Raw genomic sequence first — 14391 nt, forward strand, 5'->3', positions numbered from 1 at the left:
GCCGGAAGGAGATCCCAGGCAGGAAGCCGCGAGCCCCGGGGTTGCTTTATGCTTTTTCTTTAAAGCTGAGGATGCAGGGTGACTTGATCTGTCCTTGCTGCAGTTATCCAGTGTTTCCATGCACGTTCATCAGAGTGCTGTTGAACAAGTGGGCATGAAGCAAAAAGCGTGTCTGTGTTGAAGACAGGCTTGAAAGAAGCAAGATGATTCTGTTAATAGTATAAAGCTATTTGGGAACTGGAGACTGGGAAAGGCATGTGTCTGGTAAAATGCGCTTCAGCTTAGCTGCAGGCATCTGATAAAAAGTTATATTAGTTACTGTCATTTAGAGTTCCCTTCTCTACTGGCAAGCAAACCTGTGTTCCCTTGGTCTGTCCTTTTCTAAAAAAAATATTTTTATTTTTTATTCCTTATATTTTTACCAGGAGAGGATAATCTTGTTCCTATGGTACATGCTAATAGTCTTTGGGTACTGTAAGATCAAAGGTAAATAAAGGCACGTGCATTGTAGACTTACATTTAGTCATTCTTTGAGGTTCTGGTTTTGTCTTTAGAGTTAAATCACTCATCCATGTAGTGCCAAGGTGCTTTACAAAGCCACAAGGAGCATTACCCAGCTTCCTGTCTGAGAGTTTTGATTCTATCAGTTTGCTCAGCTTTGGTTATTAATGGATATGTAGAGAGGAAAGCTGTGGTTTTATTCTTGTTTTCTAGCCTCTTGGTTACCCTTAGTTGCTCAATCTTGTATAACTTTGTTGTTGTTTTTGGTTAAATAGAGGATACAAACTTTCTTGTTGTAGTTTTGAACTAAACGTGTATTTTGAAGAATGTTCATGACTTGCATGGTACCCTCGTGGGAGGATCCTACACAGCCTCACAAGTGCTAATTACCTCATCAAACTGCCCTGAAGTCCAGTGCTTGGTGTGAGGCTGTTGGCTGTAACTACAGCAACTGTTTTACATCTCCACATCTATGGAGAGTGGTGGAGCTGGGGGTCAGTCCTCCTTTGCTGTTAGGATAAAATCAGCAGGCTGTATCAGAAAGCTTTATTACCATGTTGTCTTCCTGGTATCTTATGGGAGGACTGATTAAAACCTAAACATCAATCTGGGAGGAAGCAGTGTGCACCCAAATATGTGTGAATAAATTGGATGCAACAAACTGAGCTGTTGCTGGCTCCTGCTGAGCTCTAAACTCAGTGACTGTTCAGGAGCCTGCTGCCTTGGAAACAGAATATTGCTCCTAAGTTTAATAGAGTCTTAATATTTGGACAGAAAAATACAATGTAATACTTTGCTTTAGCCATGTTGCTGATACTGCATTAGTTGACAGATGATTAATTTATAGATAACACTTTATATAACCTTCTGGGTTTTTTCTTTCTTGTCTTTAGGTGAAGCAAAAAATCTTCCTACGTATCCGGGGCCAAACAAGATGAGGGATTGCTACTGTACTGTAAACCTGGACCAGGAGGAGGTTTTCAGGACCAAAATTGTGGAGAAGTCATTATGGTAACAAATGCACACACACACATATATATTATTTTGATTCTCTGCTTGCTATGTTTGCTTAGTATTCCAAAGAGACTTTTGGGGGGAGGAGGGAGGATGAATATGATCTTCCTCCCAGTTTTAAGAACACCAGCAGTAGAATTATTGTCACAATTCCTTTCTGTATATGTGGGAAAATATCTTGACCAAGGCAAGTCATATGAGCTGTTTTCCTAAGAGGGTATAACTGGTGCTTCTTCCTTTCTGTAATATTTGTTTTGAGCTCCCCCTGAGCTTTTTTTAGATCTCAACTTACACGTGAGGAGAGAGCACTGAACTCCATTTTGTGCCTGTCTGTGCTTAGAATTATACATTGTTCTAGCTGCCCTGATGGGTGGAGTTGGGGTGGTTTTTTTCTTCCGTGGTGAGGCTGCAACTGAAAGAGGTTTGAACGCAAGATGTCTGTGTGATTATCTTGGACACTTCCTGTGCGATTGTAGAAGTTAAGTGCAGAATGAAACAGAATGAGAAGCGTGTAACAAAAGTTAAAATGCTCTCTTCTGGAAATCCCCAAACTTAAAAAAAAAGGGGAACAAGGCTGGACGTATGTGTATACTCTTCTGAGGGAGCCTTTTTGGGGGGGAAAGTAGTAGCAAGGAGCAGTCAAGTTTACAACTTCTATGTTAAGATATGAGGTGGGAAAAGATTGAGAGCTGAGTAACACAGTTGGGATTTTGCTCTTTGTCTTGTTATTGCAAATAATTTACTTTAAAAAATGGCTCTAGACCCCACTATCCAACCCCTCAGAAGTACCTATTGCATTTAAGAATGTGAGTTTGAGTAGCATCAAGTGGGATTCCCTTAAGTTACTTTAATTGTTCTCTAACATACTTTTTGTCATCTTTTAGTCTTTATTCCCCATTTTATATTTTGATATACTGTACTGGGGTCCATAATGAAGAGTTTTTTGTTTCTTGAGGAATTTAGGTTGGCTAAACATAGAGTGGTTTAGAGTGATGATGCTAACACTTGCCTGCTTGTAGTGTGCTATATTTAAAAAAAAAAAAAAAAGAAGAAAGCAAAGCAGCACATACTTAGTCTGGGCTTTTTCATTAGTACTTGGGTCAACATACTGTAGCCTTCCTGTTCACAGCTAAAAGTTGCACAGTGGGATTTTTATCTGGATGATCATTAGTCCTTCATGGGGACATGGAAGGTGAGGAGTGGGAATCTATAAGAATAGTTAATGTAATTTCCTTGACCCAATCCACTTATTATTCCTTTGAGAAAATGAACTCTTAGTACTAGGAATAAGCACCAAGTGTAATTACTTCAGAGGAAAAAAAATTCCATCTGTCTTTAAGTATCATTATAAAGCTGAAAAGGTACACAGGCTGTGCTGAACTGGAAGGTTTCTGGTCTCCTGTGGAGCTAGGTTGTTCTTGTTAATTGAGGTAAATTCAGAGGAAAACAACACTGTAATCACAAGTCTGGAAACCATAACCAATGAGTAATGGTTAAAAGGTTGGAATTGTTTAGCCTAGAGAAGAGGTCTGAGAGTAGATATAAATATGCAAACGCAAATCAAACTGAAACCAAACCAAAAACCACAACCAACCAAACTACAACCCCCCAGAATAAGGTTGAGTGATGGAATTACTATGTGTGACTAGTATGGATATTGCAAGTAATCATGGACTTAAATTACAGTGGGGAAGGAAGCTTAGGTTAAAATTTATTGTGAAGAAAAACCGTCCTGTTGTTACGGATTCTGAAGCACTGGAGTAGATTGCCTCTGCTGCTCTGTATTTGTTGCAGAAAGCTTTTAAAAGTTTGCATATAATCAGCCCTGACCAACATATAGATCTTCCTGCTTTGGAGCAGTGGTGGACCAGATGACCTCTTAAAATTCCCTTACAGTCCTATTTTTGTTGATCTGAGGGTTGACTAAAGATGATCTCCTCTGCTGTGGTTTCTTCTCCCAGTGGATTCCTGGTTTAAGTGGTAGTCTGTCTTCTGCCTCAGTGAGCTTCTCTTTCCAACTGTTTTTGAAAAACTTGCTTCACAGGCTCTTGATATCCACTTAAACATTGTGATCAGCTGAATTTTGCATTTATCCATACAGGCATTCTTCTGTCATTGGTTTACTGTTGCATTAAAAAAAAATCCCAAAGACATGAATGGAAAAACTAGGACATCTTCCCAATTTGTGAATAGGAATTATTCTGAGTTAGTGAGGCCCAAGTCAAACAGCTACTTCATCTGTAATAGATGTAAACACAGTCATAAAAACAAGTGCACAGACTTCCAGGGGAAGATGTTTTTCAAATGATTTCAGACCATACTGCTGTCGCCTATTGTTTTTTTGTAAGACTGGGATGAGCACATAGCTGAGGAGCCAGTCATGCTGTTAGATTCTTTAATGCATGTTGAGTAACCGTGAATGATTGGGCAGGCGAAGCTTATGAGCCCTAAGGCCCGTGTAATTTGCGTGCAGCAGAGGAATACCTGCTTTCATGGGCAGGGCTGCTTTGCCAGGCTCTTGCCAGCCTTATAGTAAAGCATGTGTTTGGGTCTCTTTTTCTGAGGCAGCGATACCTCAGAAAGGTGGATGTTTGATGGGAGCAGGGATGTGAAGCCAGGCCAGTGCATGACTAAATAATTGAATCCTGTCTGGACATCTGTATGGCTGGCATTGGAGTGGGTGTAGGGGGAGAACACTGGCTCTGCTCTCCTGCTCATGTGTGTTTTCTACTTCTTATCAATGCATGGCTGACACAGGGCTGGCTTGCTATAAAGTGAGTTTTAAGAATAGGCTGTGTTTTCACTCAGACTGGAAACTTCCCCAATTTTCCACTAAGCTCAAAAAATTTATTTTCATGTAGTCTATAGAAAATAAGATACTTTATGTGACTGTCTGAACTTGAAGGCATTTCATACAGCACTCTCTTCTCATTCAGATTTGTCTTGGTGAAGCTTATCTTTTCCAGCATATCAGCATAAAATGACTTTGTTTGCATTAAAAGGCTTATAATTAAAGTCATGCTGAAATATGGTGTTGTGTACTTGGGAATTCAAGGAGTGCTTGTATATTTTATCCCCCCCCCCCCCCTCCTTTTCCCCCTTTTTTGCTATTTTCCCCCCCTTTTTACTCAGTTCAGCCTTATTAAGTTTCTACTAGGCACTGCAGAAGTGTCTGGTTTTTGCAGGCAGGCCTTGTGATGTAAAGCTTTAATTGAACTGGCAAACGGCAGAAAGGAAGTACTACTCTCTCTTCATCCCAGAGGGACTTGGATGAATGTCCAGTTCTGGCTTGCCTGGCATATCTGTGGCAGGGCCTTCATACTCTGCTGATCTCCTGTGTTTTATACTGGGACAGTGTAAGAAGTTACCTCCCTGAGCTCTGTCCTGATCTCCTGCAACAGATTTTTTTATTTCATTAGGCTGTGGGAGAGGCATGAGGAGACAGCTGAGAGCAGTAACCTCTTCAATCCACAAATCATGAATCATTCAGAACTCTAAGAACTGAACCAGCACCTCCTGTTGCTCAGTCTGGTGCTCTTACCAGTGCTCTGAAGAGAATTTCTGTGGGCCTGATGGTCCTTTTTAATTTAAATTTCCATCTCAAAAACAGAGCGGCCAGCATGGTGAGTCTTAATTCCTCTGTCCAGCAGTCAGGTGGGACTCGTAAATTAAAATTAGGAACTTAAATCATCCCTGCCATCCAGCCTCTGTTGGCATCTGTTAAACTTGGTGGTGATACTGCTGCCATGTGCTGGAAGATTGAGGGCTGCTGTGAGGATAACTTGGGTAGTGCCTGACTGAAACACGTGAAGGGTTGTGACATGGGCAGCCCTTTCTATGAAACCACAGAGCAACGCAACCGTGCTGTTTGCGTGGGGCAGTCCAGAGCTATCCAGCCTCTCTGGGGACCTTTGGACAAGCACAGCGCATGTGTGGGTTGGTCAGGACAAGCCCCCCAGCTTCCCAGGAAGAAAATCTTGAACTCTTCAAGCAGCACTGTTTTCATAAACTGTTTGGCACAAGCTTTAGTAAATTCTAAGAAGGTCACATGCAAGTCATAAGGTAGGAGGAAGAGGCCCGTTAGAGCCAGGATTTAATATGCTTCTCTGTTTTGTATTTGTTGTTCAATATTTATATTACCATCATCCACAAAGGCACTGAACAGAATTGGATCCATTCCATATAACCTAGCAGAGATGTAGGTGAAGGGATTAGTTTATTTTATGTTCTAGAAAATGTGAGGTTTTAATTTTCTTTAAATGTACAGATTACAACTTCAGTTCTGAGCTGAACGTAGACAGCTTGACAAGAATGTTGCCTGTTGTTTTACTGAACCAACCACTTAGCTCCCCTGATGTGTGGCTTCAAACTTGAGGCTCCACCATCCAGGACTTGTTCCTAGCTACAGATCTTCACCCAGGAGAAACTTTCTTGGCTTGTTAGCATTAAGGCTGACTTTGCCTTTGCTGTTTGCATCAAATGTTTCCATTCACTTAAAGGGCAGTGTCAGCTGCAACAGGAAATCAAGGCAGCTTCTCAAATCAAAGGTGAAGAATGGAAGGAATGTGACATCTCTAAATTTGTTTCAAGGATATGAATAAAGGCAAAAACTGTCATACATTAGAGAATCAAATGGCTGACAGTGTGTGCTTTAGAGACGTGAGCCAAGCGTCTTGAGTCTGTGATTATTTAGTTCTCCACTATTTCACTGAGGAATTTTTCACGTGCTAAACATAGTGATCAAAGCCTGAATGAAAGAGCAAATGAAGCCAGAGGCACCTTCCCCACCCCCAGTCCTACTTTTTATTTCGGTGCTAGTCTCTAGTGAAGGTAGCAGTGAGAAGAAGTCTGCAGCGTGCTTGTGAGTGTATAGTGAAATGTGCTGTAAATTCATAGTTAAGGCTGTGTTCTCTTTGAGAAGAGGTTGCCATGTATTTGTTTGTTTTAAATCAGGTAACAAAGTCTCTCAGTACCTCTCAGAACTTTCTCTAAGTAGTTCTACTGCTATATTTAATGTTATTTTTTTAATTCTAGGCTTGCTTAAACCTTTTATTTTCCAGTGTTTGGAGTTCATGGCTGCATAGCTAAACTTCTCTCCTGTTCTGATAACATCTTGGATGCAGGCCACTTCTCAGATTTTAAACACAAAGTTGTTTCCCTTACTTGGAGTGTTGCCAAAATTAGTTGCCCTATCTGAGTTAGTTCTATTAGCTGCTTCCATATTCTTAAAGCTGCCAGGTCACCTCCTTGCAATAACAGCTTTCCCCAGCCAGGCCACCTTAAGTAAAGAAGCCTTGAGCTGGATGCTGTAGCATATCCTACTGTCTGTGTGTTCTGTAGCTTCTCTCCTGCATGCTCCCAGCTCACTCCTTGGTGTGCTGTTTGTGCTAAGGCCTGCCATCTCCTGCACTCAACTGCATCTAACCATGGCTTGTATTCTTAGTATCAACAGGTTTCAATTCTGAAAGCACCCCCACACCTTTAAGGGAAAGGGATAAGATGGGTATGGATACAACTTCAGCCTGGCCGGGGGTATTATTAAAGGCAAGGACTGTGTGGCTGCATAGGGAAGTAATACAGCTGGGAAGGTCGCCAGGAAGGGAAGCAAGACTTAATGGAAGGGGGAGAATTGAAGTGAGCCTTGAGACCCAAGGCAGGGTTTATGAATGAGAGCGTTTATCCACATGAAAAGCCACCCATGTGAGTAACAATTGTTGGTGGTGTAGGCTGCTTTGAGTGATTAAAAAAAAAAAAGTAAGTGCAGCTGTAATGTGACTTCTGTTGTTTGTGTGTGTCGTCTTACAGAATATTTTAGGAGGTGACTGGGGGCCAAACGGCTGCTGCTTAAAGTTATCATAATCCCTGTAAGCCTCATTGAGCCAAACCAGCAACTGTCAAGTGAGGATGGTAACTATAGCTAGTGTGTCTGTCTCTCTCTTCTGAGCAGAGGGTTGAGAAAATGCACACTGCTTTATTTTTTTCCTCTGTGTAGTAGGGGTGGCTGTGGCTATTACACTGCACTGTTCCTCTGGCTGTCTCTGCACAGTGACACGAGATAAAATTTGCTTAGGCTTGGTGGATGCCTGGAAGACTGCAGCCTGCACTCTAACAGTGGCCATAAGTGGTATGTTTGGATTTAGATGTTGCCTTGTGTGCCATATACTTCCTGCTGCCTGTCGTCTGCCAAATCCGTGCTTCAAATATAATGGTAGGTATTTTAAATAAATTGTATAAGGAAGCTACCATGACATCTGCCAACTTTGGCTCTTACAGAGCCTGTCTTGCTTGCCTGTCGTGTTGTAGCTCGGTGTCTAGTAGGAGACTGAAGTGTATTCAGATTTTATTTGGCTTGCTGCGTCTGCTTTTGAATGAACCTTCTCTTCTCTACCCTGCTCCCTCTACGTACGCTGGAAAGCAGAGTATAAAACGTATTAGCCAAGTGGTAGAAAAAGCTTAGTAGTAGAAACAAATAAGTGCATTCCTTTGTACAGACTGATTTTGCTTCCAGCTCACATCATGATGTGAACTCTGGTCTTCAGTTCATGCAACAGGATAAATCCAGTATTTCTAAACGCTTTAAAATAGTCAGAGGATGTGGAGTTGTCTGTGGCATGTTAATAGTCCTTACTTTCAATCACAAAAGCAGTTTAAAAAGAAAAAATCCATGCACAAAGACTTCTGGTTTGAGGGGTTTCATTATTATTCAGCATGCAACTCTCTCACTTCATCCACTGAAGTACTGATGCCAAAACAAAAACAAAACTGCTGTAGCGAATCCTAAGTATTGAGAAACAAGCACGAGGTTTTGCAAGACAGCTTGAAACTACAGAAATGTTTCTACACTGAGACATGCTTTATGAAGTCTTTTCCTCTCTGTTAATATTATTTGTGCTGATTTCACTAGATATCCAAAGGTATGAAGTTAAAGTTGCAAACGTGCCTCTGGAGTTTAGGCAGACACAAAAAAGAACAAATTTTAAGCCTTTTCTAGGGGAAGAAGTTTTCATTCATCATGTTTGAAATAAGGATTCCCTTCCTTATTTGCTTTCATTCCACTTGATCTACACAGTAATTTGTTTCCCTTCTCCTTCCCTGTCTCCTCCTAAAAATCTCATGCCAAAACACACATTAGAAGAGATGAAACAATAGATACCTTGAAAGTTGGATAGCTGTACCTGAATGAAACAATGCCTAGAGAGAGCTCTTAGAGATTGATTTCCTAGTATTCCTGCTCCCGTGAGCATTCAGAACAAGCAGGTTTTTGGTGAGGGGAGAGTATGTCTGCGGACTGAAATCCATTGTACTGTTCTTTATGCTTTTAGTGGGCTTTCCTTTTTTGTTTCTCTTCTGTAATGACAGCTGTGGAAGCATCCTAGGGAAAGGATTGTGAGGGTGGGACCTTGTGTGCCTGAAAGCTTGGAGGTAGGGTTTAAACATTGGTGCAGGTCTTTCTCTGTAGTTTCTAGTCCTGTCAGGAAAGCAAGAGACGGTGACTTAGCAACAAGCCCCATTCCATACCTAAATCATAGTTGGTACCTGCACTGCTACTCTTGTTCTTGTGATAGCAAAACTAAAAGAAATTAGTAAATTTTTAAAAAAATTCGTAACAGTCTTTACTGAAGAAGCCGGGTTTGAAAATGCTTTTACTTTCAGCTTGGAAGGAGCTGAATTGCATTTACAGTGGAGATCCCCTGCTTCTGTCTCTGCAAGATCCTGCTCTCAGCAGTTACATTCCATCACTTGTTTCAAGTCCTGAAGATAACTGAAATAATGACAGCACTGGTCTTGTCCGTGCCTTTCCGCTGTGACCATACTGATGTGCAGCCTGTGCTGCAAGATTGAGGGAGGGGACCCTCATTGTTTCTCCTCCTCCCCCTCTTTGAATTACTAAAATTTCTCCTGAACAGAAAGCTTAACTCCAAACCTGGAAGTTTAGTCTGAAGTCACTTGGTTCTGAAAGATTCCTGAGTTTTCAGCTAGGCTATTTGTTTTGGAAGATCTTGTCAGACTCCTAAGGTCTGTGTAGGCAGATGCTGCTGCTTTTTATTAATTGCTATGTCAAAATAAAAGTACTCCAATAAAAGCCCCATCAAACTACTTCTGGCTTTTAGGAGAGAGGGGGCACTGAAGGAGGGATTTAGCTGCTCTTTTGGAAAAACCATTCTGGAGCCCTGGGGCTCATGCTCAACATAAGTTAGCTTGGGAAATAAATCATGGGATTTGACTGCTGCGACCTCTTGCTCTTCAGGTCTGGGTGGGAGACAAAGCCAGTACTGTTCTGAAGAGATACATGGAGGAAAAACAGCCATTTAAGTGGAAGCTGGAAGTATTTGGGTAGTTACTTTTGATACCTTCAGAAAGAAGATACTGTTTCTGCAGAGCTACATGAGATTGGGGCAGAAGATACCCCAAGCTGATACCCCATCAGCTCAATCTTAACGTGCATCCTTACAGTTAAAACTTTGCTGGCTAATTATCCTGTGTGGAGTGAATGCACTTGAGTGGGAAATCTGCTGTCTTACATTAATTAAGAACACAGTGTGCTTCAGGGGTGTTACCTGAGTGATGAGAGATTGTGAATTTACAAGGGTGCAAGATCTCAGAGCGGGGAAAGCCAAGAGCAGAACAAAGCTTCTCTTCTCTTGACAACAGCCGCAGATGGTGTATCCTGTGCAGAACACCAGCCGGTGGGCGCTGCTCAGGCGCCCTGTGTCTGAAAATAGTGACCAGATGTGGTCCCTGCACGGCTAAGGGAGCCTTCCTAGCATTTTTTCTGTTAATCAGTCTTTCTAAGACCAGGCATTGGACTAGATGCTTTCTGTTTGCCCACTCTACTCTTCTGAATCTCGTGTTCATTTTGCTGTGATGTGGGCTCAGTTATCTTCTGCCTCTTGCTGCCACCAGTGATAAACATTAGTAGGAGACTTGCCAAAGGCCCCAGTTGCTGCTTCTTCCAGGCTCTTTCCCCCCCAGAATCAGCTGAGCTGAAATAAAGTCAGTCCCACTTGCATTTACGTTGCCTTTAGAATTCCGCTATACTGAAGCTTCCCTCGTATTCTTGATGGAGGATCGGCTATATAATCTACACTTCATTAAGTATCATTTCATTCTGAGGTCATTAGTGAGTAAACTCATCTGTCATGTTCTTCCAGCAGAAAGGACAATTTTATGGCTGAGCAGAGTATTAGGGCTCGGAATGATGCAAGTGTTTTGCATGTATAATGCCCTAGATATTTGGACAACGTTTGTGCACTTGTGTAGCCCTCTTGGGTTAAGCCTGTGCGTGAAAACTTGCACCAAGTGATGTGCATGGAATGAGGCCCTCAGGGCTGCCAGCAGAAGTGTGGCTGTGGGGACAGCCATATAGTTCCCAGTTTGGTAGAAGCTACCAAAGAACAAAGGGGAACAATGACGGTGAGGGGCCTGGAGAGGAAGACTTATGAGGAGAGGCTAAAGTCCCTTGGTTTGTTCAGCCTGGAGAAGAGGAGGCTGAGGGGAGACCTCATCACAGTGTATGGCTTCCTGATAAGGGGGAGTGAAGGGGCAGGCAGCGATCTCCTCTCTTTGGTGACCAGTGATAGAACGTGAAGGAACCGCATGAAGCTGAGGCAGGGGAGGTTTAGGCTGGATATTAGGAAGAGGTTCTTCACTGAGCACTGAGAGGATGGTTGGGCACTGGCACTGGCTCCCCAGGGAAGTGGTCACAGCACTGAGCTTGGCTGGATGATGCGCTCAGTCCCATGCTCTGACTTGGCTGGCCCTGTGTGGAGCCAGGAGCTGGACTTGGATGATCCTTATGGGTCCCTTCCAACTTAGGATATTCTATGAACTGTGCCTGAAGCAGTGGCTGCTGAGCTCTTGATTCCAAAAAAAAATCCCTTGGAGCAGAATAGGTGAAGGGGACATAACTTAGAGTGCTGAAAGGACATAACTGAGAGTGCTGAATAGGAGGGGGCGGTTGGGACAAACAGTCAAAACAGCTGCCCCTGCACCTTCACAGTAGGGGTGACTTAGGGCTCATGTTGGCTGCCAGAACTTACAGCTGGGTGAATTTGTTTCAAGGAATGGGAAACTGTTTCAGTCATAGAAGTTTAACCTGGGGGTATGCCTTGGGCTTCCTTGTTATCTGGTATGTTCTTCCAGGTGGCTGGTGGAGTAGTAACTTAAATAACGTTCTTGCTGAATATTGAGTGATGTCTCTGGACTTCATGAAATTAATGTGGCATATTCCCTTCCAGAGCAGTTAGCTAATTTGCCGTGCCTGTGTGCTTTAAGTGAGACTTGTCAACTAGCTTTTGAGGGAATGTGGCCCTTCTAGGGGAGTGTATTTTTACTGTAGGCAGAAATACAAGCAAAATTGTTTGATGATGTAAAATATCCTGAAAGAAGCCATGGTGATGACCCATCCTGACAAAATGCTGAAATATTTAAAGTTAATGCAAGGATCTGTTAATAGTTTTTTCATATATAATTTTCTAACATTCAAAGCCTTTGATAGTGATTAAAGCTACAGCACAATTCTGTCCCCTGTTTTTGTGCTTAGCCAAAACAATACAGAGGTCTGTTTTAAAAAGGGAAGAAGGGAAAAAAAAAATCTTCTGGCTTTCAGCCTGTTGGAATTAGATTTATTTTTAAGTCTACATCTGCAGTGCTTGCTGTATTTATCCATACGACTCAAATTGCATGCGCTCATTTAGATCTACTGGAGCGTGAGTGACTGGGGATGAGGAGTCGGTGTAAAGTGGTAGACCTGTCAATGAATAAATAATGTTGAAATATGCTTATAGTTCTTATGAGTAAATCTTTAACCATATAATTGGATAGAGGGAAACTGAAAGGGTTGCTATTAGGTGTCTGAGATTTTCCCCGTTTAAATTGGTAGCATCCAAAGAAAAGCCCCTTATGTCTCTAACGTGTTTTGCGTGCTGAGATAGTGTTTATTTTCTTTAAATCTTGCCTTACTGTAAAAGAACTTACTCTATACAATTCCAGTAAGTAAAAATAGACAGATATGCAGTGCTATCAGGTAACAAGCATCACACACCAGCTCCGAGGCTTAGTTAGCATCAGTTGACTGAATCTGACTTTAAATAAGAAACTTTGTAAGGGATGAGAAAAAAGGGAACGGCTGTAGGCCTTTTATTTTACATAAACTAAATCCTTTTAAAAAACAAAAGTGTAATGAACCACACTGTTTTGCTCATCCTCATTATGTGTATGCTCTTATGATCTCTGTCATAATAGCCTGCTATAAGCATAGAGTGGTAGCAGGGCCTCTCTTCACCCTTCAAGGCACTCTGTTAAGAAATTATATGGTCTCTGCCCTCTTTGTTCAGGGACACTTGTTTTCCAGATAGTTATTTTTATCTGGGGTTTTTTTGTACAGTAAGGAGTCTTGTTCTGGGGACTCTTGACTCTTCCAGACCATCTTCAAAGTAGATTAGTGCTTGAAGGTGAACATTCATGGATGGGAAAGACCATCACAGGCCCAAGTGATGTTCTGGGTACGAAGTATAAACACACCAGCTCCTCCAGGATACCAATACTAATTTATTTATTTTTTCTCTCTTTGTGTATGTGTGTGTTTGTTTATCCAGCCCCTTCTATGGAGAAGACTTCTACTGTGAAATTCCTCGGACCTTTCGCCGTCTGTCATTTTATATTTTTGACAGAGATGTTTTTCGAAGGGATTCCATCATAGGTATGTGTTCATAAGTTGTGATTTTTCTTTACAGCTTACTTCTCTTGGACTTTAACTGTTAGATTGTATCTAGTCTTGTGAATTGGGGTCTTGATAGGACTGACAGTGGTAAGTACTGCTTTTGCCAAGTGACAAAAAGGCCTTTGGTGTTACATATTATGAAAAAGGCTGGGAGATAAATGCTGTCTGTTATGATAGCAAATCCAGATTGCAGTTTAACTGAAATAGGCGATAAAGCATTGTTTAAATGTTGGCAACATTGTTACTGCACTGCCTTGCAGTTTTCCAGGGCTCATTACACTTACTAGCTGTCCTGATTCTGGCTAGGACAGCTAACTTTCCCAAGCAGACAGCACAGGTGAGCTGAGCTGGCCAAGGGTGTTTTCCACATAGCATGACATCACATGCCCCACAAAAGAGGCTGGTTGGAGAGGGGTAGGCCCTTGTAACTTGGTGGTCTGAATGCAGGTGGAGCACCCAGTCACTGGGTCCATAAGTCTTTTGTGCTGTCTCTGTGCGTGTATTCTGTCAGGAGTTCTGTTGTTTTTGTTCCCCTCTCTGTGAGGTCCCAGCAAACTGCCCTTACTCCACCCTGTGCATTTTTGTCCATCTCTCCTCCCCATCCCACTGGGGGATGGAGTGGGGAGTGGGCAGCGCATGGTGCTCAGCTGTGGCTGAACCATGACACTTGCATACAGTGTTGTTAAGCTATGACTACCTTAATGATGTGCAGACTGATAGCTCCTGGTCGTAGGTACCCACAGTATAACAGTGACAGAGTTTTGTAGAGGGTATTGGAGCAAGCTCTTGCCTACAGAATAGCTCTGTGAGACTTCCACTGCCTCTTTGACATGAGCAAGACTATTTGCTGTGTGTTTTATCTGCAGCAAGCTGCATAACACTCCTATTGCCTCTTCAGGGGTAAAAATATTGTAAAACCCTGTTTGTTACTGAGAACAGTTCCCACTTTAAGTCAGTTTAACTATTTGGATATGTTGTTTTTTTTCAGCCTGTCATCTCTTACTTTTGAAATAAGTAGTGTATGACTGTTGTTTTCCTAACACAGTGTAACGTGACTGTAGCTGTCAATGGGGTCTGTATATGTTGACAGAGCTTGCAGTGCCCAAGTTGCCTGATGCTGAGCAATGGTTTGTATAATGCTGTAAACTACATGC

The 14391-nt window shown here is 42.2% G+C and overlaps 1 protein-coding gene across 1 annotated transcript in view; it reads left to right on the forward strand.

Annotated features, from left to right (window-relative positions):
- Nucleotides 1-1399: 1399 nt before the first annotated feature.
- RASA3 (RAS p21 protein activator 3) overlaps nucleotides 1400-14391 on the forward strand; it is a 94099-nt gene continuing 81107 nt past the window's right edge. The window contains exons 1-2 of the mRNA XM_084264323.1: nucleotides 1400-1512; nucleotides 13113-13216. Coding sequence (XP_084120449.1) covers nucleotides 1436-1512; nucleotides 13113-13216 — 181 coding nt within the window. The 5' untranslated portion in view covers nucleotides 1400-1435. The remainder of the gene's footprint in view (nucleotides 1513-13112; nucleotides 13217-14391) is intronic.

Source organism: Gallinula chloropus (genome assembly GCF_964237585.1).
Source record: "Gallinula chloropus genome assembly, chromosome: 1".
Taxonomy (NCBI): domain Eukaryota; kingdom Metazoa; phylum Chordata; class Aves; order Gruiformes; family Rallidae; genus Gallinula; species Gallinula chloropus.